This window comes from Physcomitrium patens, chromosome 24, assembly GCF_059467195.1.
Source record: "Physcomitrium patens ecotype Gransden chromosome 24, ASM5946719v1, whole genome shotgun sequence".
NCBI classification, from domain to species: Eukaryota; Viridiplantae; Streptophyta; class Bryopsida; order Funariales; family Funariaceae; genus Physcomitrium; species Physcomitrium patens.
The window spans coordinates 8603312-8627655 of NC_143433.1; the positions used below are offsets into that span (position 1 = coordinate 8603312).

Genomic DNA, 24344 nt, shown 5'->3' on the forward strand with positions numbered 1-24344 from the left:
TCTCCACCAAATGCTTCCACCTGCCAAAACAAGGTCATGATCTGCTGCCGACCGTTGAGCTCTTCATCTCTGCACACTTGCCTACTCCTTCACAGGATTTGCGAACAAAAAAAAAAAAAAAAAAAAAAAAAAAAAACTTATAAATGGTAAGAATCTTCATTTCAAACAGACCTATTCTAAAGATATTAGGAGTATGAGGTGCGGATTAAGATATTAAAGGTATAACGATGCATTTGGTGGAGGTTAATGAAGCAAGCAGATCAGGATTTGGAACTCTTTTGTCTCCCTGAGAGGAGAGTTTAGAAACATTTGCTTGATTTTTAGAGTTTGAGAATAATGTGCAATGTCGCTTCTAGTTGCTCATGTACATTCATTCGTCCTCGGCCCACGGACACCGCGTCATGGTGTGGCTACATACAATCATGAATCATCTCCATTCTCACACTCCAGATTCACAATGGTCGTGTATGTGCCTCCCCCATTCCAGCAGGGTTCAAGGAAAGTTTGCACGTGCACGATTTGCACATGCGGGACGCGCAACTGCCCAAGGTGGCCAGCATGGAAGCAACCAGATCGCCTCAAAATGTCAGTAATTCCGTTCTGCGAGGGCGGCAAGACTGGAACTACCGAATATGTAAATGAGTACGTGCCGAGGCCTATCCACCCACCTCCACCAGACCATGAGAAGCCATTCAGGTGATCGAACAATCCCTCTGATTCCCACAAGTCACAACTCCTTGTTCCATTCTCGCACAGAACATTTCAAGCGTTTGGATTCATTCCAATGAAGACGCATGCATGCTACCAACTAACAACAGACACGCACTCTCCGGATTTGTTGCAGATTTGCACATCCGGAACAAACCACATACATTCACCACTACCCGTGGAGGTGCCCGTCCGAGCACCCATACGAGTACAAGAGCTGTCCCCAGAAAACCTTATTCAAAGGCCTATCAATCTACACATCCAGCTACACACCTCCTACGAACTGCCCCATCTGCCCTGTCCCGCCATTCTTGTCGAAAAAGACGACCATCGACCATGCAGGCCACAGGATCTACGATTAACTGTAGACGGGGAAGTTTCCATTGAGCTTAAAGTCCCACCATGGAATACTATTGCAACTTTGCGAATCTTACACTATCTTCTACCACACGGCACCATCAGAAGGCAACTAAGATCTGTGTGGAAACCAGCTGGTTGCACTTAGATCCAAATCTGTGTTTCTTCAGCACTTCCCACTGAATGAGACTGCACGCTCACTGTCCCCACAGGCACAACCCGCCGCTCTACTCCCCCATAACTTGCAAGGTGGGGGTGAGATGTGAAAACCTTGATCTGTTGCGTTGCGACTGCTGGTAGCCCTAGTAGACTACAATCAACACTTCACCGATAACTATGTGAGGAAATAAACTCTGCCCAAGTTGATGAAACTGGCAACCATGTTGATAGAACCGGACCCTGTGAATCGAGATGCAGGATGGCAGCCAACTATGCCAATCCTCGTTGAGTCAGTGCGTGATGCTGACGAATTTCTCGGCGATATCGATGTGAAATTAGCAGGCGTGGTGAGAATCCATGTCGGGCTCCAGGGATAACAAAGAATCGCCGGGATGCGGCGGCGGCGTCCTAGCGTGGAGTTGCAGCACGCTTCGGAGACGCAGGTAGACGCGAGGTGCCCTGAGGAGCCGCACTGGGTGCCGCGAGGCACATTCATTTGTGAAGGAGTCCTGGTTCGCTCCTTTAGAGGGACATTTGCAATGGGAGTCAACTACTTTAGAAAACAGTCAGTTCAATTTTTCATTTTTTTTTACTAATAATTTTCGATATTATTACTAATTTTTCAAACAATATATTATTTAATTGAGAAAAGAGAAGCAGTTTATTTATTAAGAGTCTTATTAAGAGTTTATTAAGAGTCTTACATGGATGCCATTAGATATATGTTTTGATGTAATATGTGAATAATTGAACAATGTTTAAAAAAATAATGAGTGAATGTTTGATTTTTATATAGAATCACCACTTTTATTAGATTGAAAAATTATCAAAGATTGTGTGAAACATTTCATAAATTTTGGAATTCTGTAAAAACTTTTAAGAGATAAATTTAAATTGCAGTTGAATAAAATCGAATAGTGATCATTTTTTCATATATATTCAAAGAATATCTACAAACTTGGTAATAGATTCTTCAATTGCAAAGTGACCACTTGCCAAATGAAGAAATATGTGCAAAAATAGACCATTTCTTGGCAAATGAAGAATATTTATAGATATTTGTAAAAGAAATTTAGAGATACTTTGTGACGTGAATCATGCACCACACGACTCAAATAACCATTTTTAATCTTGCTAAAAAAAACCAAGTTATATATATATATATATATATATATATATATATTTTAATTTGATTTGAGTATATTAAATTTCAAAACACATTCTTTCAATTCTGGTCACAAACAATTTTTTGGAAGATACCATTGATTTTAAATTACAGAGAAATTTTTAATTTAAAATTATTTAAAACATTATTGCAAGGCCAACGTGTTTCCTTGCATTACAAGGTTTCTATGATTCTTTGTTTAGTTTTTGATGACATCTTACATACTTCTACCACACGGCACCATCAGAAAAAATCCAAAACTGATGCTATTCTCAGTTGTCAATTGATAATAATCATTCATTTCAATTCTGAATCCATGGATTCCAATTCAATGGAATTACAATCCAATGTGGCTTCATGGGTCATTCCATACCTCTATTAATATACAACTCTAGCTCATGTATTACATGAGTCTCAAAAAGCTAGTAACAGAAGTGCAAAAATGAGCTCCGCTATCTGCAAGTCACCAGAATCCAAACTTGAACTGGTCGCGGCATCGAAAATCTAGTCTTGTATAACAGATTGTGGAAACTAGACAAACAGGATCATGAATTCTAGTACCGCAGAATCGGATCGCCGAAACTTAAAAGACATGATCATGAACTTAGTGCGCTTCCCAGAGAAAACTGTAGCGCCGGAGCCCCAGCAAAGGTTCGCAGATTTATACGAAAGAATGAGTGTTGGTTTGTTGATAGAAAGAGGAAAGTTGTGGTGGATAATTCTGGGTGGTTTGGATCTCACGCGGACCCTTGCAGCAACTGGGGTTGCCATGACTGGTTCTCGTGATGATGCAGATGTGTGTGTGAGCGGGACTTATGAGTCCTGGATGCCTTGTATGCACTCCACTCCCGTGCCATGGCTCGCTGCCACTCCGCCCTCTCCTTTGCCTCCTGCTCTTTCCGCAACCTCTTCTCCGTAGCCGCCGTCTGTGTTTCCACGACGTGGTTTATACACTTGTCGTGTCGGGGGCGGCGCTCATGGCGAATCACCCGGTGCAGATTCAGAGCCAGGTCGGTTGTGACGAGAGCTATTTTCTCGCTTAGTCGAGCCCCGACCTTGGCCATCTTCTCCCTCGCCGCTACTCTCAGGTCTATGAGCTTCACGGCACCGCTGCTGGTTTCTCGAGGACTACCACCACTACTGCTCTCCTCCTCGTCCGATTCTGAGGAATTCGCCAATTCTCGCACTAATTCAATCAGTTTCAAATAGTTGCTCGATGTTGTAGGACTAACCCCTACACCATCAGTGGCTTTCGGTGATGAACCTGACATCTCGTCTGACCTCCCTCGACTTGACATGTTTTTCGAACGAGCAAAACTCTTCACTCCTCTCAAGAACGGGCAAATCCTTCACCGAACTCTCTACCGAACTCCCGGTGAACCAACTCTATCACCACCACCACCATACAATACCCTCGTGCTGAGAAAGTGTGAAACTCTTCTTCCCTGTCGAAGTCTACAGATCCTATCCAGACACCCCAACAGTACAGCTTTGTGAGCACATGCCAAATGAAAGGTCCACAACGCTATCTATACATACGTCCCAGCGAGGGTCCGACTGCGAAGCATCGCCCTACTTCGTGACGTCGCGCAAAGAACGTATATAAGAGCCATCTTTACATTTCTAAATTAAGAAAAGTCGGTATTTACGTCGGAAGCTGCAGGAGAGGGGACTAATGGACAAGAAATGGGCAATAAACTACACGAGATTCTGTTTCCTTCGAAAGTCAATCGACGGCACCTTCGCCATGGAAAATGTGAGAGTGGGATCACCCACACCCCAAAGGTCCCACTTTTACTTGTGTTTTTATTAGCACTGATATTGAGTCTTCGGTGTGGAAGAAGTCAGCCAAGGTGTTTGACCAAGGGGGGGGGAGGGGGCAAAGGGGGGGGAAGCTTCGTGGGTCGCAGGTATGGGGTTAAGAGATCCATGACCGTGCCCGGGGAGAGGGTAAGGGAGCAGATACCGCGCCCTGCCCTGGTGACCGCTTCCCTTTACTATTTATTATTGGGTTACATTTAACAACTGGTCGCGTGCTTATTGGCTTCCAGTAAATTATTATTACTATTATTACTAATATTTTTATTTTGGTTCATGCAGTTGATTATTGTCTCTTTTTACACTGTTTGTGATTTAATAATATGAATTGTGTCGAGAAGGTGGATGGTGACGGGAATTTTATCCACATCCAAAACGTAAAATTATATCGGAACTTTATACAAATTGATACAAGTAATTTATTGTTAAAATTTCAGTTTTATGATAAATTTTCTTGGTTATCTTCTTTAAGTTAAAATCTTCATTTTACTAATTTGATGTAATATTAGTTTATTAATTTTTAGTATAAAAATTACATGACTTTAAGATACTAAATAAATTAAGACTAATAATTCACATGTATAATGTTGTGATAAGTATATTAATAGAAACATTTGTGATGTAGTTATAAGGTATCAAAAGTAGTATAAGGTCCTTTATTTTTGTGCCACAAAACACATGAAAGACTTTGAAAAATCGTCTTTTAAAAACAACCAAACGATACAATTTTATATAATTCTACTGTTAAATATATTTTATATTTACAATCAATATTTATTGTTTATATTGTTTATATTTTTTTTACTTGTTTTTTTTTAGAATTTGTAACCTTAATTGGTTTTATTACTAAGTTAAAAGGAAAAGAAAAGAAGAAAACATGCATATTTATAAATAGATAACAAATGACTATATTCTATACAAACCAAAAACCCTGTTAATCTTTAATGTTTATTTAAATATCTTACAATTTTTTAATATTTAAATAATTTTATTATTTATTGATTAAACAAATTCTCTCTCTCTCTCTCTCTCTCTATATATATATATATATATATATATTCTTAATTCTTTTAATGTCATATATATATTTTTAATCTTGCATGCCTGGAATTTTAACACATCCTATTATACTTCTCAATCTTAATCATAGTAAAGCATTTCAATACCTATTTTTGATTCAAACAAGTCAATTTCATATCTGCTTGTACTAACCAAAATCTGAAAATTTTATAAGTAAATAAAAATTAAACTCACATATATTTTTCATATTTAATTTTTTATTTAAGGAAGGACAGGAAATAATCAGAATAAAAAAGTTTTATTAAAAAGTATATATAAGCTTTTTCTTTTAAATATTGATATTTACCACAAAAGTGTATAATGGAATATATTTTTGCACAATTCATTAATTTTCTAATTATTTTTCGGATAATAACCTTTATTTAGTAGTTTTATTTATTTTTATTTCTTTCACAAATTTATTAGCAGTACAAAGTCTAGGATGAGATCTACAAATTTGTTCATATCCATACAATTATTGCAATTACCTCAGTTATTATAAGTATTCTATTTCTATTGTATAAACTAATCTATAATCATTTATTTGTTTATTTGTTCATTTTTCTGTGAAATCTATGAATGCATGATCTGATGTTTAATGACACTTGAAATGAAAGAAAAAAGAAAAGAAATTATATATATTTCTCAATGGTAATTTATATTTAAAATAATACATGTTCTTAATGACACTACCTAATTACATACTAATAGTAATTTTTGAATGACAACCTTTTTTTTAGTTGAGTTAGCATAGAATTCATAAAAATTAAAAAGAATGCCATCCCATGTTTCTATACATATTATTAAAAATATTCCAAAATTCTAATATTGTAAGATATGTATATAGTTGAAGGAAGGTGTCTCTATGGTCCACATAATGTCTAAATATAACACTAGATACAATATACAAAAGACAAAATAAAAAGTTGAATATATAATATAATACGATATATGGGACTATATAAGGTATAACATCTTGTAGAATATAAATACGATATCTACATGGGGGCCATTGCACACTGGGTATATGACAACATATTGTATCCGAGTATTAAGCTCTCTTAGGTATCGAAGCATATATTATGTTAGTGGGAATTGATCCTTCAAATCCGGATGGATGAGACTAGATTCAAGGATCGACGTCTACAAGGGTCCGGCCCCTTAAACCCTAAACTCTAAACTTGATTTGCTCTCTTTTTGTTTTTGCATTGCTATAGAGATCTCTAGCAGCTTTGATATTCCTTTTACAGTTGTGTGTGCAGCTAAGATACAATATTCGTTTCTTTCTTTTTTTTTTCTTTCTTTGTATTGAGTTGAGGAGCTCCACGATTGGTAGTGTGTTGCAGCGGTGCTACATTCTTGGCATATGCATTCTCTCACTTTGAGAAGGATTGATTGTTTTTTTTTTATTTTAATTTTTTTGAAGTTGCTGGAAGACATCGTGATTGCGGCATTCTATTCTTTTCTCTTGTTAATTTTTTGAGCTACCAAGAGTTTTTCCTACCGTGGGTTTTGAACTTTGTAGAAAACGGAGCTGTTTTTTTTTTCATTGTGTATTTTCTTGTGAGTGTGTTGTAAATCACTAAATTGACTCACCTAGGTATTTAATATAAAAAAGTACTTATTATGCTTTAAATCACAAGTTTTGTAAGTTAGTAGAAGAATTCATAGGTAAAAATAGAAAATAGATTGCAAATAGCAGATATGCAGTTTAAGGTAGAATTTATTTAGATAAATCTCCAAGATGAATAGATTTTTTTCTTTAAGTTAGCTAAGATTGGATGATAGTCCGATGGGAATAGCCTAGGTTGTCGTGGATTCTTAAAAAAGATAGGAAGCTAAGGAAGAATGGTTGATTCAAATCAATATAAAAGAAAAAAGAAAAAATATTTTTTTTAGTAATATTATATATATCTAAAAATCGAAGGAGTAGAAAAAAGAATAAAATATGGACAAAAGAAGGAGAGAAAGAAAGAAGAAAAGATAAAGAGAGAAGAGGAGAAGGAAAAGGATAAGAGAAAAAGAAAAGAAAGGAGAAGGGATGATGAAGGCGAGAAGCTGCCAAGCATGGCGGCAACCTCTTCGTTGATAGGAGTCTGGATCTCTTCCTGTTGTTGTTGTTGTTGTTTTTTTTTTTTTTTTTTGTTTTCCATTATTATTATTTTTATTATTTTTTGTTTTGTTTGGCTTCAATCCGTACGGAGCTCTCTCTCATTTTTTTGGTTCCGATACTGAGTTCAGGAGCTCTGCATTTTTTTGTGGCGTGTGCTTTATGCATTAGACGGGGTTTGTTTTGGCATTTTTTTTTTTTTTTTTTTTTTTTTTTTTTCCTTCAGTGAGGGGAAGGATGCAATGAAGTTGGTGCTAGTGGCGGCGGATCGGTAAAGTGCAACTGGGGCGCTACCGCCTTTGTGATTTCTCTTGATCGAAGGTGTTCCAACTGATCGAAGGGCGAGCGACATGGTTGGAGCTGTTTTCTGGCTTGTTGTTTCAACGATTTGAGTTGTTGCCTTGGATTTGGTTCTCTATGAGGCGATATTGTTGGACTCCACTTCGGCTGCATTTTATTACTAGGACCAAGATTGTTACGTTCCTCTTGCGGTTGTTGACAGTGAGGTCCGGCGGTGCCTTCTGCATCGATCTTATTCTTTCTTGAGTGTTGTTTTTGTTTTTTTGTTTTGTTTTGTTTTGTTTTTTTTTTTTTTTTTTTTTTTTTTCTTTCGTCGCGGTGTTTTCTTTTCTACGGTGGTCTTGGAATTACAGCAGTCAAGCCTTGGTTTGGAGAAGAAACACTCCCGAGACCAACACGCAAACAACGAAGAAGAAGAAGAAGAAGAAGAAGCAATAAGCAATAGCCAGCCAAGGAATGAGCATTTCTTACAGCCTCCGCAATCTCCGCTTGGATGTTCATGTTGTCCTTCTAATCGCGGTGTATTGGTTTGTCTATACCTTCTTCAAATTAGTCATCATCCTGTGTGGAGTACAGAGAAGGGAGTAGCAATTCCTGTTGTTCTTTTCGTGTCAGGGTTTCCTTAATGGACTGAAGGAGCTGTGTTGACAAAGTGAGTGCGTGGTTGCATGTATTAGGGAGAGAGAAAGAGAGAGGTGAGGGAGCTAATATAAAAAAATGTATTTTTATTTGAGAATATAAATGAAAATCTAGCCAGTAGTACTAGCTGACAAGCATTCTACGGATCTGAGAAACTGGACGTGAGGTTTGGGAGCTGCTGCGTTGATGCCACATAGGTGTTGATGAGGACTTAAAACCCCACCCCCGTTGCAAATCTGATTGTGGAATTGGACAGATTTGGTTGTTCATTGGAGCACTTTTTTTTTTGTTTTTTGTTTTTTGTTTTGTTTTGTTTTGTTTTTTTTTTTTTTTTTTTTTTGCCTTGGTGTGGTTCTTTTTTCATCTTCAAGTTGGCTGTGGTTTCTGCGAAGAAAAGAAAAGAGAATATGTTGCTCGAGCTGGTGATTCAGTGCAACTGAAGTCAATTACTGCTAGTCTGCTGAGAAGCTACGGCAGATCTAAACAGTTCTACAACCACACCAACTACTAGAAATGCGAGTCTAGCTCCATTCAAGCAGTATCATCCACTCGGTAATTTGAGCAAATCGGTGGCGTTCCAATTTGAAGGCTGGTGATGATCGCTGTTGTGAATCTTCTTCGAACTGCCATCTACTTCGAAGGGCGTCTAGGAGGAAATTTAGCAAAGATGTTGGTGTGGTTCATCGACAAGGCTGACTGTTATTTCTGCAGGAAAAACATAAGAGTACTTTGCTCGACCAGTCATCATTGCTGCTGGAGGACCTTCTTCGAACTGCCATCTACTTCCAAGGGGTGAACTCCCCGGATTGGATGATCAGTTAGACAAATAGATTAGGATTAGGATTGAATTAAGTTAGTTGGATGAATGATTGAATTTGGATGATAAATTTAATCAAGGATGCATTTTAAAGTATGGATGAAGTATACAGATGGAATATTATTCAAAGATGAAAATTTGAAAATGGATGAATTTTAATTAAATAAATATATAAATACATATTTAAAATAGAATTAATTAATTATATTATATTATATTATATTATATAATCACCATATTAAAAAAATATTATTGCATGGAATTTATTGAGTGATCTACTAAGGTGATCATGAGTTGGAATTAGAGACTTGCTTAATAACATTGGATTTGATTAAAAGAAGGAAAAAAACAATTTAAGTAAGATTTAAATAAGAATTAAACATTATAGGGTTTCTATAATTAATTCACTTGTTGTGAAATTGCTCTCAATTGAGGCAATTGGTGTTGCTAGAGCAATATTAGATCAAGCTTGGTTTTGGGTCTGTAACTGATACAATGCGCTTCTATGGATGGAATTAGTTATTGATCTAGTGGCATGTTGTGGGATTGACATCATCATTTTTCTTTTTTGTCGTTAAGGTTTTTAAGGGCCAAGTTTGTAACGTGATGACTTCTTTATTATCTTAGTTTTTGTTGCACATGCCTTTATAGTGGTACTGAAGCTTTTCATTGAGGTTCTCTCATTCTCTATAAAAGATTTTGCTCAGTGCATTTTGTTGCTTTGGAATTTGGTGTTTTCCTTGCTTAAGGAGTTAAAGTGGTTCTAATGATCATGTTTTGCTTGATCATTATTCATGGTATCTTTTTGTGACCAATTGGAATTTGAGATTGCCTAGTATATCATTGACTCTGACCAAATCTGTGCCAAGGGTCCTACATTTTGGTTCTTGTGTTATTATAATTGTTGGTGTGAACTTCAATTTTGTTTTGACACTATTTCTTCAATACCTTTTATCTTTTGCTGATGTAGAGAAATCTTAGGCTTGCAATGGCTATATCTACTCGTTGCAACATCATTTAGAAATAATTGTGGAATGTTGAAGAGAGGGTGAACTTGCTTCTTAGTACATATTGTTGACATACTTTCTTTAGCCATTGAAGTTGTGAGTTTAAATGGAATCCAAGAAGGAGTGAATTTTTCTTCTATTGCACTTTGTGCTATTAAATGTTGAATTGGTGTGCATTTCAATACAATCTTGCACAATAGTATGGCTCAAGTTCAATTTCTAGTCTGTAGTAGTAGAGGAATTAGGAAAGCAAGAGGAGGCTTCATCAATAGCTTCGAGCTTATCTTTGACATGCTATACACTTGTGAATGAACAAAGGATACAACCTGAATTACATGTAGTTTGGGTTTTGCAATGGCTATGGAGAATGCAAAGCATTTGAAGTAGCAATCAAAGCAACAACGGTGACTACTTCGTCTCTAATGTTGTATGTAGTTACTTTTGATCATAAGCTTTTGCAATTAAGAGTTCCCTTATTATATCTATTAGTCATTTTGGAGCATATTGTGCATGCCTAGAGACTAGATTTGGTTAATAAGTTGCATGTCAAACTATACAAACTTACCAAGTATAGAAAGAATAGGATGTCAACTTCAATCTGAGGTTAGGTAGTCATTGGAATGGGGATTGTATTCAAGCTACTATTAGCTTCCAAGGAGGTCGGTCTATTGCAACATTGAAGTATTGTTGAGTCACTCAACAAACAATGATCACCAGCAAGCTATACATGTAGACTCATGACATTGTGTGCAAGCTTAAAAGAGCTAGTGGAGTTGTAAAGACTGTGCAGTGGTAATCGTCAACCATGGCTATATAAGAGGAGTAGCAAGTACAGTAAGCAAGTCACTTCTCTTTACAAATTGAAATTCAGAGTTTAGAATCCATTAATTCTAATATATATATATATATATATATATATTTTTATTTTAAATTCTTATTAGGATTTCGAGACTTATGCAAGGCATACAATCATAATAAAAAGAAATGGTTATTAAACAATTGAATTTTCTTGAGTTAAGTTACGGCATATGTTGAATGAATTAGGATTATATGGATGAATTCTAAAATAAATGGATGATGAATTATAGATGAAATTTGAATGAATTTAGATGATTTTTTATTTGTGGACAAAAACTCATTTATGGATGAAAAATCTAAAATTTAATGATAATTAATATTAAACAAAATTTTAAATAAAAATCTAATAAAAGCCAAAATAAAATCATGTAATTTTTTTTAATTGTGGTATTTTTTTTGAGTTGTTAAAGGAACTTATACTATTTTTAGGATTTTATAAATATAAATTTAGCTACATAGAGAATTTAAATACTTTTTAGTAAGAAGTAAAAAGGAATTTGGTTAATCATTTTATAATTTAATTAGTAATTGAGAGCTAGAGTAAAACACATACTAGAAGTTTTATCTAGCTTCCAATTGGATTGTTATTGGAAGTATTGGACATAAATCAAATGCGAATAGGAATTCTTAGAAAACTTAGTTAATTAAAATCATTATGAATTGGATTAGATTTTCAACTAATGAGAGTTTATTTTGGTTCATAAGATAGATGAATAGGGAATGAAGGACATGAGATGGAAGCACAATTTGGGACATGAGATTAGTAAAATTTGAATCATTTAGTGGAAAGAAAGATGTGGCTTGAATAAAATTAGAGTGTGATTTTAAAAAGTTTATATATATATATATATATATATATATATAATTTTATATCATCTTTCAATACTTTACTATTCTAATATAATCATGAATTGTTGATATTGAAAATTTGTAGCATCATTTATTGCTTGAGGATTTAGTACATTCTATTCTTCAAAAGTACACCAATTATTTTATTCAAGTTTCTACAAAGCTCAATTTTATAATTCCAAAAAAATCTATTTTATTCTTTCTACAAATTTTATTTTTGCATTCCTTGCTTTAATATTGAGTTGTGATATCTTTTTTAGATTAATATGAAATTAAGTATTATCCAAATTAATTCAACTAATGTTTTTGAATTTTGTTTTTAAAAATATACATACAACGTATTTATTTTTTTACAAATTTCAAAGAATAAAATAATGGCTTTTTTTCAAAAAATAAGATTCCAAAAACTAATTTTCAAAAGAAAAAGAAAAAGAAAAAGAAAAAAAAGATTTGTAAACTAATCTATTATATAATGTTTGGATATAAGACAAAGAGACAAAGAAGTCTTCTAGTATGCATAAAGAATGGATGAATAAGGAAATGGATGGATGGCATTGCCAAAGATTGCAATGGTATGGGTGTCTACTAGTATGTAAATTGATTAAATTTATGAATCTGCAAGTCAACTTGTGATTCATGTTCACAGTTTTAAAATATATGATTAAAAGATCAAAGGTATGCATCAACTTACAAATCAACTCAAATATAGTTAAGCAAAAAGTAAACAAAAGTCTATTGAATTGTGAACAATGTTCCAGTCATTGGAGTGGCCCGAACTCCTCGGTGTGGTCACTATCCAATGACTGAAACATCCAATGAAACAGAACAGTAAACTGGGTTGTTAATGCAGATACTCATTTTTTTTATTGCCCCGAAATAGAAAAAAATATACAAAATAAAAATTGCAGAAGAACTCAGAGCGAGAAGTATAGAATGTTTTTTCTTTTTTTTTCTATCACAAAAATGGGACACAAGTGGAAGAGGGTCTTAGTGAAGGATCATCGAGATATTCCCCACAACTCATTGTTTTCTTTTCTCCACATTGACTGTTAAAAGGTGCCAAGGATTCTACACTTTTTCGAGTTTCCAGATGCACGATCCAGGCCCAAAAAAAACCACACACCCAAATAAAAAGGGTAAAGAAAACTAAAGTGATCGATGCCAAAGCCACTTGGACCATTGAAACTCAATGTCATCACCCCACTCCTGCTCCCAAACCTCACACACTATTCAACCCCAACTAAAAACATGAACATAGAAAAAGGACAAGAATAATCAGACGTAATGTATTAACAAAAAAAACAGCCATGAGATGGGTCGTTGGGATGCGCAAAGACTCACGAATCCATCGTTGTAGCAGATCCAGCCTTTTTCCAGCTCTGGGGGGGGGAGGGGGGGATGCGCATACACTGGAGCCATTCACGCGACGGCTTGCGACTAAAACGAAACGAAACGACACGAAACGAGACGAAGAAACACGACAAGCCAAAGATTCATGAAGAACTGAATTAGGATTTTGCGCCGAGTAACGAAAAAGAGTAGAGATCGAGGGCGAGAAAGGTCACTATGGCCCCGGAAATCCTCCCCATCAACGAAACGATACTGATGAGGGGCCCCGAGAGGGCCTCGTCAAACGGGAGACGCAGCCATCGTCGCAACACACGCGTCTTGCAATCCCACACCCTCACATTCTCCTCCGTCGCGGTGTTGGGTTCCCAAATGAGGAACAGCGCGAGTCCACGAAGTCGCCGGAACCTCCGCCACGGCCACCGAGGTGAATAATAGGCGCGCTGGTGGTGGGGAGATCGAAGCATCCGACAGATGTCTTGAGTAGATTCCCGTCATTAGAATAATTATAATATAAAAATAACAATTAATATATTAAGAATACGAAGGGGGAGACACTGGTGGTGGTGTTGGTGCAGCTGAGATGAAAGGAGCGGCGAGGCGGAGGAGAACAATGAATATGCACACGAGCAGACAGGACGACATATACAGACACAGCCGGGGTGGAGACAGCCGCGCTGGGTGGTGTGACGACGGAGTGCAGCTTGCTCGTGACTGGATGATGGCCGAGACCGGATCCGTAGCGTTTGGGCTGGGTCGGTGTTGGGCGTGAGACGCGGCTGCATGTATGTTTGTTCGGGACCTGTTCACCATGACGTGACGAGTTGGGTGGGGGGTGGAGTTCTGTTATGTTATGTTTTATACCTTTTGTCGTTTATTTTTTTTGGTTATTCTTCTTTTCTGGATTGATTGTGGGAGGAAGAAGTTTTTGCGGCGAAGGCGGTGGTTTGCCAGGCTGCCCGTCGCCGTTGCGATAGTCTGTGTCTGATCCAAAAGCGAATTGTTTGTGTGTTCGTGAGTGGGTTCCGAGGTGTTTCGTTGAGTATGTTCCGGAATCTTGTAGAGGTGTGATCGGGATCTGTTGGCTGTTGAAGTCGATGTTGAGATGTTCAGTGAGCGGTTGGTTGGTTGCTTGCTTGCTTCAACGTCGCTGGTCGAGAGTGAATTGGTGTTGCGTGTGAGTCGAGACTGTGGAGTTTGCTATCATCTTAGTTTTCAGCTTCTGGGTTGACGACGAGGATATTATCCGACGACGTTGCGGAATATTTTGTCGAATCTGAAGGGAATCTCTTTATTTCAGCTCTCAAGTGCTGGTTTTGTTGAATGGTAGTCGGGCGTTGATGGGATATATTTAGCTTCCTGAGCGGCCACTGTTGAGGGAGAACTTCCGTTGTTGGACCATCAGAATTGCCGGTGTGATAAGGTCAATAGAGTGAACTTGGTGGGAGCGTATTGTGAATTTATGGCCAAGGGATAGCCCTCGACTCTAACTGATCTGAATGAGCTCGACTTGAAATTTGGTTCGTCCAGGTGCTCGTATGATCTGTGACAATTTAAGAACAGGTATCGTCAGCTTTCGTCGGAAACGGTTAATTGTAGCTTTCATAATTGTAGTCTTTCCAGAGTTGAGCAGCTGTAGCAAGTGCGACTGTCTGAGGAGGAGACTTTTGTCTTCTTAGAATTAAGAAAAAATTATATATATATATATATATATATATATATTGAATTAGTTTCAGTAGCAGCTGTCAACAGTAGGCATGGACGGCACATTCTGTTTCCGACGTCACGCCTTGTTGCCGGCTCTGCGCGGACACCCGTCCGCTACTAGACGTCGTACCCAGTTAGAGCTGGAGAACATGTGATACGAAGATCACTGCGCAGGAAATTCTGTGTTGTCCTCAACTTCAGGTTCGCGCACAGCTGCGTCATTTCTGCCCAAGCGTATCAACTGCCAGCTGCATAATTCTCCTGCTCGACTGGCGTCATGGACCTAGAGTCTGGATCGAGTTGCCGGGTACATCATCCTCTCGCTCCACACTCCCATTGTCCTGGTGTTAAATACCCGATTCTAGGTTAGATAAGTGGACTTGAATACTGTAATCTTACCTTTGGTTTCTCACCATCCAACAATATTTGTTCCACATTTTTTCTCGCATGTGTTACTGGAAAATATGAACATTTTGGTTGCGAAAGGTTGATGCAGTTCCGAAGGAAGTGGACTCACAGTCAAGTTCGTTACGCTCAGGGTCTGGACTGTCGCATCTTCATAAATCTTCATGTCTAAAAAGGAAGTCTGAGAACACTTCTCGCTCTACGGATGGCAAGAGTCTGCGCATGATTCGATGTCCGTGGTCTCAGATTCTAATGCAGCACAATGTTCATGCTCCTGTCGGAACTTGCAGACGCCGCTGCTTCAGCCGTCGATTGCGGTGGTCCTAACACTGGCATACCAAAGCTTGGGTGTTGTTTATGGAGATCTCAGCGTGTCACCTCTTTACGTCTTTCAGAGTACATTTTTAGGAGACCTCCGAAACTCAGTTACAGATGAATATATCTACGGCGTGCTGTCTCTCATCTTCTGGACGCTCACCTTGATACCTCTCATCAAATATGTGATAATCGTTCTCAGCGCAGACGACAATGGAGAAGGTACTCATCCCTGCTTTAAAGCTTTTTCCCGGTCCACCTTTGATCAAGTGTTCTGCATGCATATGAATCATTTTAAAAAGTTTTGTCGCAGGTGGTACATTTGCGCTATATTCGTTGCTTTGCCGGCATGCAAAATTGAGCTCGATCCTCAACCAGCAATCTGCGGACATGGAACTTTCAATCTACAGGCTCGTAGAGCCGCCGGAGACACCGCGGGGTAGGACAGTGCGGAAGCTCCTGGAGAAGCACAGAATACTCAGAACTGGGCTTCTGATCATTGTGCTGCTGGGAACTTGCATGGTGATCGGAGATGGCGTCCTAACCCCTTCTATATCAGGTGTGGTTATAAGCCTCTTCCATATTCATAGAGTGGATTCATTATCTCGTTCGAATCGACTCTTGTAGAAGGATTGAATGCTCAAGTGAAACTTTTCTTTGTGACAGTTTTATCAGCAATTTCGGGTATTTCGGTGGCGGCTCCTCAATTGCACCAGAGTGAGTAGCTCATCTCCTTCACAAAGCCAATTGCGTAAGACCAAGATTGGGGATGCACTGATGTCAACCTTGTGGATGTTGGCACGGCCACGTCCGCATCCCAAAGGAACTATCAGTGACATTTTCCATATCGACAGAGGAAGCTCAGGTTTGTTGTGGATTATCGGGGAGTGTGCCATAGCCATCTTTGCTTCGCAATGGTAGAAGGTGCTATGGTTGCAGGGGGTTAGCGAATGATAAACGATTCCATGAACTCAGAATTATGAGTCTCAACTTTTAAAGCCTGAGACACGATTAAATTGCTGCGCAAATGTAGTCGCTTTGTTTATTGTTGAGACTCACGGATACTTGGATCGAATGTTTAATGCAGACATAGTGATATTAGTATCGTGTATCATTCTGGTGCTCCTCTTCTCACTACAGCACATCGGCACACGCCGCATCTCCTTCTTGTTCGCACCCATAGTGCTCACCTGGCTCTTCTGTAATGGCGGCATCGGGCTCTACAACCTCATCGCCTATAATCCCAGCATTGTTCGCGCTTTATCACCCTATTACACATTCAAGTTCTTCAAGGTGTCGGGCAGGGATGGTTGGATTTCTCTTGGTGGTGTTCTCCTCTGCGTCACAGGTCGGCCACAAGCTCTCACTTTCATTCTGGGAGTCCTGATTTCACATTGCTTTTGTAAAAATAGCTTCCAAGCCATTGTATACAAATTTCTGACGTGGTTGTGATTTGCTCAGGGTCGGAGGCGATGTACGCCGACTTGGGTCACTTTTGTCGAAGATCTATTAAGGTTAAACTTGGACTACCACTAAACTCCTATCAAAAGTGTCGCATGTAATTCCTTGTGGCTATGAGATTCCGCATGAATGCTTAAGCGGGTCTCTGAAAATTGGTGACGATGCAGGCTGTCTTCATTTTGATCGTCTACCCTAGTCTATTGCTGGGATACATGGGACAAGCTGCGTACCTGTCGAAGAACCTCGACGATCTTGATTCCGCATTTTTTCGCTCAGTCCCAAGTAAGCTCGACAACCGTGTGCCAGAAATATCCAACCCCTAGTCAGGTCTTACAGTTTTATGAGTGGCCAGTTCACGAGTCTCCGTCTGGCCGAAGTTAAGGATTTGAAGCTTAAACTAAGCCGACGAGTTTGTTGTTTTGCAGAGCCTGTATTCTGGCCTGTCTTCATTACAGGTAAGCAGTCCATCTCGCCTTCCTAGATTTACTTCTAAAATGAAAGTATTATGCTCTTGCTTTGCATGTTTAGTCGTTTTGTTCCTGTTAACATTTTTTATTCGTTTTTTTGTCAACCGCAGCGACTTTAGCTTCAGTAGTGGGAAGCCAAGCCGTCATCTCTGCTACATTCTCGATCGTCAGGCAGTGTCAAGCACTCGGGTGCTTCCCTTGGGTGAAAGTGGTACACACATCAAACAGCATATATGGACAGGTTTACATTCCAGAGGTAAATTGGATAATGCTCATCCTGAGCTTGAGCATCACGGTCGGATTCAAAAGCACAATCGAAATCGGCAACGCATATGGTGAGTTTATCCATGTTGATGAGAGCTCATGTATTGTAATGCTTCAAACAAGTGACTGAGTATTAGCCTTACTGAAAAAAATATGGCGACTGACAAAGGTTTACCTGAGGTTGTGCCGCAGGTATTGCAGTGATCGTGGTGATGCTGGTGACAACATTCTTAACATCCCTTGTCATAGTGGTCGTGTGGCAACGGAGTATCTTTGTGGCTTGTATCTTCCTCCTCATTTACGGCTCGGTAGAATCTCTCTACTTGTCATCTGCGCTGTTTAAAGTTCCACAGGGTGGGTGGGTCCCACTTGTGCTTGTTGGAATACTGATGTGCATAATGTACATGTGGCACTACGGCACGACCAAGAAATACAAATTCGATCTCCAAAATAAGGTGTCTATGAAATGGTTGCTCACCCTTGGTCCAAGCCTCGGAGTTGTCCGTGTGCCTGGAATTGGGCTGATCTTCACAGAACTGGTTACAGGCGTACCCGCCATCTTCTCCCACTTCGTCACCAATCTACCAGCTTTCCACCAAGTCCTGGTTTTCGTCTGTATGAAATCGGTAGCTGTCCCGTTTGTCCCACCGAACGAGCGGTACCTTGTTGGGCGTGTTGGTCCCCGAGATTACCGCATGTACAGGTGAGCCCCCTTTCTCTTATTTCAAGGTCACTGTTTCTGCCATATTTCTATGTTTCTTTACCCCTCGATGTGATTGTTTCCCGATGGTTGATAGATTCAGCACTGCGTGTGCAGATGTGTAGTTAGATATGGGTACAAGGATTCAACTGGAAACGACGACAGCGAATTCGAAAACCAGCTCGTATTCAACCTCGCCGAGTTCATTCAAACTGAGAATTCAGCACCATGGATACCTTCCAGCAGTGAGATGTCGCTCGACGGTCGCATGACAGTCATGGGCACCGTGACTGGTAGCACTGCATCGAAGGCATCCCTTTCTTTCCCCGTTTCAGAGACTCGCAGTGAGAGAGTCACTAGGATAATGCAAACCTTCTGCGGAGATAGCTTTCAGGTGAGAGCATTTCCCAGGCCTGATCAAGACTTCCTTGAAAGACTTGTCCTCATTGAAAATCCAGCACAATCGTCTCGCTTCTTGTCCACCACCCATGTGCTTCTAAAACATACTGTTCGCTGTTTAGCAGTCATTCAAAACAGTCTCCTCGCCCTGCGCAACGCTCGACTGGCAAGCGAATTTTGAGATTCCCCTATTTGTGGAACATGAGAATGAGATCGACAGTGAGATGCGGAAGGAACTGATCGACCTGATCGAGGCGAAAGAAGCTGGCGTTGCGTACCTGATGGGCCACTCCTTCGTAAAAGCGAAGAAATCTTCATCCTGGTTGAAAAAATTTGCAATAAATTTTGTCTACACGTTTCTGCGAAGAAACTGTCGGGAGCCTGCGATGGCTTTTCACATACCACACATCAGTCTCCTTGAAGTGGGCATGGTATATTATGTGTAGAGTACCGACCTGTCCAGCACCATCAACAACTTCAATTAGAATAATGGTAGAGCATCAAGCATTGTGTCGGGGCTGCATTTGTTGTTAGTAATACAATCACGATCTTTATGATCTATATGTATAGTATGAAAGGAAGAGCCTAGTATTTCAGTTGTGACCATGCTGATTGCGAGTAGAAGAGCCTCCTCGGTGAGCAGCACTCAAATTGTATCGTAATTATTACTGAAATACACAAACCTCAGAGTTCGTAGATTCGCTCCGCGACCACTTTGTTATATTTCAACCATTTTGTTATAGATCGCTGAACAATCATAAACTACAGGATTGTGGATTGTGTAGCACTCGCAAATGGTCTCAAGTTTACTTCGTTCTCAGAATCTTGAACCTAGTTAACTTGAGTTGCAGAATGCACAAGTACTTGTTGTAAAATGCACTGGGAGACCAAGATCATCTGGGTTGTGGGTAATGTACAAAGAGAAATGACTCTTGATGTTGGAGTTTGTATGAACTTTCTACTTACATACTACAACACCTTTGTGTTAAATAAGTCTTACAAGTATTGCCTCTTTCCAAGTTCTAGGAGTAAACTAGGTATCTCATTATTGACCTAAATTTTTGAGTCAAGAATTGTGTTCTATTTAGATAATAAGTCCTAAAGTGGTTGATTCTTCTAATCATATTTGTCAAGGTTTGCATTAAACTAATAAGTTCTAAAGTTGTTGATTCTTCTAATTTTATTATTATTATTATTATTATTATTTTGTTAAGGTTTGCAAAATAAGACAATAAATCCACTTTAAAGGAGTAATGGTATAACTTAGATCAAATATTAAATCAACTATATGTTAATAATAAAAACCAAAATAATTCTCTTTTTTGATTGATTATTGTCATTTAAGCTATCTAAGCAACTTTAACAAAATCTTTTAGTAAGTTGGTACTGTTTGCAGGATTAATTGGGCTATTATTTTCTTGTAGCTTGGATAGATTTGTATTATAGTAAAACATGTATGATAACTTACCAATTTGGTATAGCTTTATTTCTATTGGTTTTGGCAAAATAAATTTTATGTTTTCACATATACCAACCAATCTTATGAATTGTGTTATTTTTATAAAAAGATATTTTTTCTCATATTTTTATTTAATTTAAATAGAATGGACTGGATCTTAGACCTTTAAATGTATTACATATATATTTTTTACTCTAATAATATTTTAGATATAACTAAATAAATATTTTAGATAAATTTAGATATAACTAAATAAATATTACTTACTACAAGTTGATTACACTAGACTACAAATTTCATATTCCAATATATATTCTTCATGAAAAAATTATAACCTAAATAGATTTATTGATATCAAGACAAATTCTGATTTTTTTTTCCAATCTATGAAAATTTTACATTTTTAATAGCTTTAAAAGAATTTATGATTAAAATTGAGATTTAAAAGAAAAATCAAAAGTTTTCTTTATCTTTATTAAATATTCTCATATAATACTTAGATTTATTCTATAATAATCTATTATATTTTATATCTTAAAAATTATCTATTGAATATTTTTGGTTATTATATTTTTTAAATCTATCTATAATTAATATATTTTTAGAATTTATTTGAAGCATTAAAAAATATTAGATTCAAATACTTCTATAGTATATTTTTAAGTGCGGTTTAAAAGAATCTATTTATCACAAGATACTTTATATTCAAAAGAATGATCAAAAAATAAACTTTACTTATTCCTTCTTCATTTGAGTTCATAAGATACTCTAAAACTATGATGAGGATACAAATCCAATATTGTTCTATAATAATTATTTAATTTCTTTTGTTCTTATACTAAAAATAATATTTTATATCTTAAAGATATATTTTACAAATATTTTATTAATTTAAATGTTTTTAGATGATCAAATAGCTTATAAATTTTTAAATTCTTTGAAAAGTGTGCATAAACATAAATAAACCTTGTATCTTTTCTAAAGTTATTTCTAAAAAATCTAATTTTTTTTTTTATTTTTGTATATTATTTTAAAGCTTTTAAAATCTCTTGTATATATTGATGGATTACTTGTTGATAAAATAATTATTCTTTTTACTACTTAAATCAATTTCTTCTACACCATCTAATATATTGTTGTTTAAATCAAAAGTTAAAGTATAATAATTATTATTTTTTGTTAAAGTAAAATTAATTATTATTGGTATAAAATTTCATTACATCCTCGGTCTATGTTTGGGTTGATTTTACCAATTTTACCCTTAAAATAACAACAACACTTTTGGTTCCTTTAAAAAAATTATTCACAATATTCTATTTATCTATGTACCTTAAAACATTAATGTAATTATAAAGACCTATGTAAGAATTAATAAATATCTATTTTATAATTAATTATTATTATCTTATGCTTGAAATAAAAAAAGAAGAATATTTTATACCATTTTTTGTTGTATAATTAGGTCTTATTTGTTCTTGAGGTTTATACATAAATAAATAAAATTTATTCAATAACTATCTTGTGGTTCTTCAACTACAACATTTATCTTACTATTATTATGAATTATATGATCATTTTGGTCTTATAACCATTGTTTTATTCTAACAGGACTTTTAGGCTATCAATCCATGGTTTTTATTTTGTGGTAGTCTAAGATAATGGTTATGTTAATCTCTGGTTATTTTTAATCTAATATGTCTATTATTTATTGCCATTATCTTTAGAAAGTAATATTATTATGAAATATTGAGTCATGATATAATATTATGGTATTTTACTATTTATAGTTATTACTACAAAAAATTAGCAAGATTATCATCTTGTATTAATAATGAATTATATACAATATCTATGATAAAAAATAATTATGTGATTGATCTTAGAAAGATAGATAATTGCATTATAAAATAATTTTATTTTTTATATTAACAATATGATATAATAATATATCATTTATACTTTAAAAACCAAAATCTTTATTTTATATTAGAATCTTGTCAAAAAATTGTATTGATATTTTATTCAAAAAAACATTTAGAGCTACTTGTGGTTTCTAGATTATTGCAACTTCATAGAGATATGGAGTTGTAATACTTATAAGGTAAATTTAAGATAAGAGATCTTTATATGTGTTAATTTTTGTGATAGTCAATATTGATGGTTGTCTTATTGCAGTAATATATTACTTAATAATATTGCACTATATATATATATATATATTTAAATAAGATAAAATAAAATTTATTATTTTATTATTTTATTATTTTTTATATTTTTCTTACAATTAGTAATTTTTTAAGTCTCTAGTTTCTTCTTTTTTAATTTTTAAAAAAATTTCCAAAATTTAAACCATTAAATTTAGGGAGCTATTAAAGCCACATCTTGCATTACCATCTCATGTTTGATTCCATCCATCCATATCTCCATCCCTTATTCCATGTCCCCCAAAATTAATCATGATATGGTTTGGGATATAGTTTTGATAACTTCCTAAATTTAATAAGTTTACATTATTAACCACCAATTATTTTTTTCAATGGGTTTTAAACTTTTTATGCCCATTAGACTTCAAGTTTGTATTTTAAATCAATTTGTTACTATTAGAGATTTTATTATTTTTAAATTTAAATATATATATACCTACTTTTTTTTTCTTCTTATTTTCTTTATTATTTCTATCATCATTTTTTAGTCTTTAATGCTGTAGCAATTTGTTAAATAAAACCAACCTTTGATTTGAAGTTTGATATATTTGATAATGACTACTATTATTTTATTTATAGTTAAATTAGTAATATATACTTTTAATTTTTAATTCTTTCTTAAACTAGATAAAATTAGGATTTTTTTGTTCTATCATTATCTATACAAAAGTATTTGATTTGATTTAAATTAATAATTATCTTTAACACCACAATAAAAAATAAAAATAAGAAATTGATAATCTATGCCAATATTATGATAGTTCTAATTTTTTCTATTTTTTTGAAATTCTAAATAGTCTTAGAATCAAAAGTAGAATCTTAAGCTTAAAAGGTATAAAGTCTAAAAGATGTATAATAAAAAAATTAAACAATAATTATTTTTATGGATTCATTTAATATTTTAAAAATATAAATATTATATTTTTAAAATTTCTATCAACAAAATAAAACCATTAATATTTTTTTCTATTTGGTAGGAATTTTTTTAAAATTATTCATAAAAAAGTTTTTTTTTACAAAAAAAACTATGATTATGTACCAAATACCTAAATTACCTAAGTAAATAGAAAGAAATAGAAGTAAGTAGAAGTAAGTAGAAATATGTTAGGTAGATAATATCTTCTATAAAACAATTTGTAGAAGTCTCATAGATTCAAATTAGAAATATGCCACATATCTATTGAAACTTGTCCCACATGTTTCATACTTTTAGAAAGCTGCATTAGAAGCTACTTACAATTTCAGACTTAGAGCTCAAGCTTTATAGTCTTAAAGAAGTTTTCACAAAAACTTTGTGATAACTAGTATAGATTGAGATAAGACTAAGACAATCCTTAGTCTTAGTAATGCCATTCCTGTATTTGAGTCTTAGTTTAAAATTTTCTAGTTCTTTAATAATTAGTAATATATATATATATATATATATATATATATTTATACTATACTTCTTAAATTTTTTTCTTTCAATGCCATAAAAATATGTTTTATTATTAAACTTTTATCTAGATTTATATTCTTGATATTTTTATGTGTCTTGTTAATAATTCCACTTTTTATTTTTAATTTTATTTATTTTTTACAACTTCATATTCAACTTCTATCACCTTTGATTTGGTAATTATATTAATCATACATTGTTTAAATAAAAACTAAGAAAGTAAAAACGTCTTCCTTTGAATAAGTTTTTTTGGGATATATTGGGCTAATAAATCCAGTATATCCAAATATTCAATACAATTATATCAAAGTAATTCTTTAATAAATCCTATA

General features: G+C 35.5%; 2 protein-coding genes across 7 annotated transcripts; both read left to right on the plus strand.

The window, feature by feature from the left end:
* Nucleotides 1–8: 8 nt before the first annotated feature.
* On the plus strand, nt 9–1892 carry LOC141044899 (uncharacterized). Of its 3 annotated transcripts, none has more exons than XM_073531047.2 (3): nt 9–146; nt 488–696; nt 845–1892. In XM_073531047.2, exons 1-3 carry the CDS (start codon nt 144–146, stop codon nt 1068–1070), a joined length of 438 nt encoding a protein of 145 aa, XP_073387148.1. In that variant the 5' UTR covers nt 9–143; the 3' UTR covers nt 1071–1892. The 3 variants fall into 3 exon arrangements, with proteins under 3 accessions (XP_073387148.1, XP_073387149.1, XP_073387151.2); XM_073531048.2 differs by having other exon boundaries at nt 31–146; nt 491–696; XM_073531050.2 differs by lacking the exon at nt 9–146 and having other exon boundaries at nt 344–696.
* An 11927-nt stretch (nt 1893–13819) lies between these two features.
* On the plus strand, nt 13820–19618 carry LOC112276461 (potassium transporter 7). 4 transcript variants are annotated; one of them, XM_090247077.1, is made up of 13 exons: nt 13822–13978; nt 14724–15207; nt 15596–15842; nt 15934–16179; nt 16287–16337; nt 16708–16968; nt 17082–17134; nt 17249–17363; nt 17507–17536; nt 17659–17883; nt 18005–18515; nt 18630–18906; nt 19034–19618. In XM_090247077.1, exons 2-13 carry the CDS (start codon nt 15178–15180, stop codon nt 19355–19357), a joined length of 2370 nt encoding a protein of 789 aa, XP_090103203.1. In that variant the 5' UTR covers nt 13822–13978; nt 14724–15177; the 3' UTR covers nt 19358–19618. The 4 variants fall into 4 exon arrangements, with proteins under 4 accessions (XP_090103204.1, XP_090103203.1, XP_024363587.1 ...); XM_090247078.1 differs by having other exon boundaries at nt 13820–15207; nt 19037–19618; XM_024507819.3 differs by lacking the exons at nt 13822–13978; nt 14724–15207 and having other exon boundaries at nt 15406–15842.
* The last annotated feature ends 4726 nt before the right edge of the window (nt 19619–24344 follow it).

Coding starts and splice junctions, on each gene's coding strand:
- LOC141044899 (XM_073531050.2), top strand. CDS start 344: ATGTCGCTTCTAGTTGCTCATGTACATTCATTCGTCCTCGGCCCACGG. Junction 697..844: donor GACCATGAGAAGCCATTCAG/GTGATCGAACAA, acceptor GATTTGTTGCAG/ATTTGCACATCCGGAACAAA.
- LOC112276461 (XM_024507819.3), top strand. CDS start 15,536: ATGTCCGTGGTCTCAGATTCTAATGCAGCACAATGTTCATGCTCCTGT. Junction 15,843..15,933: donor CGCAGACGACAATGGAGAAG/GTACTCATCCCT, acceptor GTTTTGTCGCAG/GTGGTACATTTGCGCTATAT. Junction 18,516..18,629: donor CGAGATTACCGCATGTACAG/GTGAGCCCCCTT, acceptor CTGCGTGTGCAG/ATGTGTAGTTAGATATGGGT.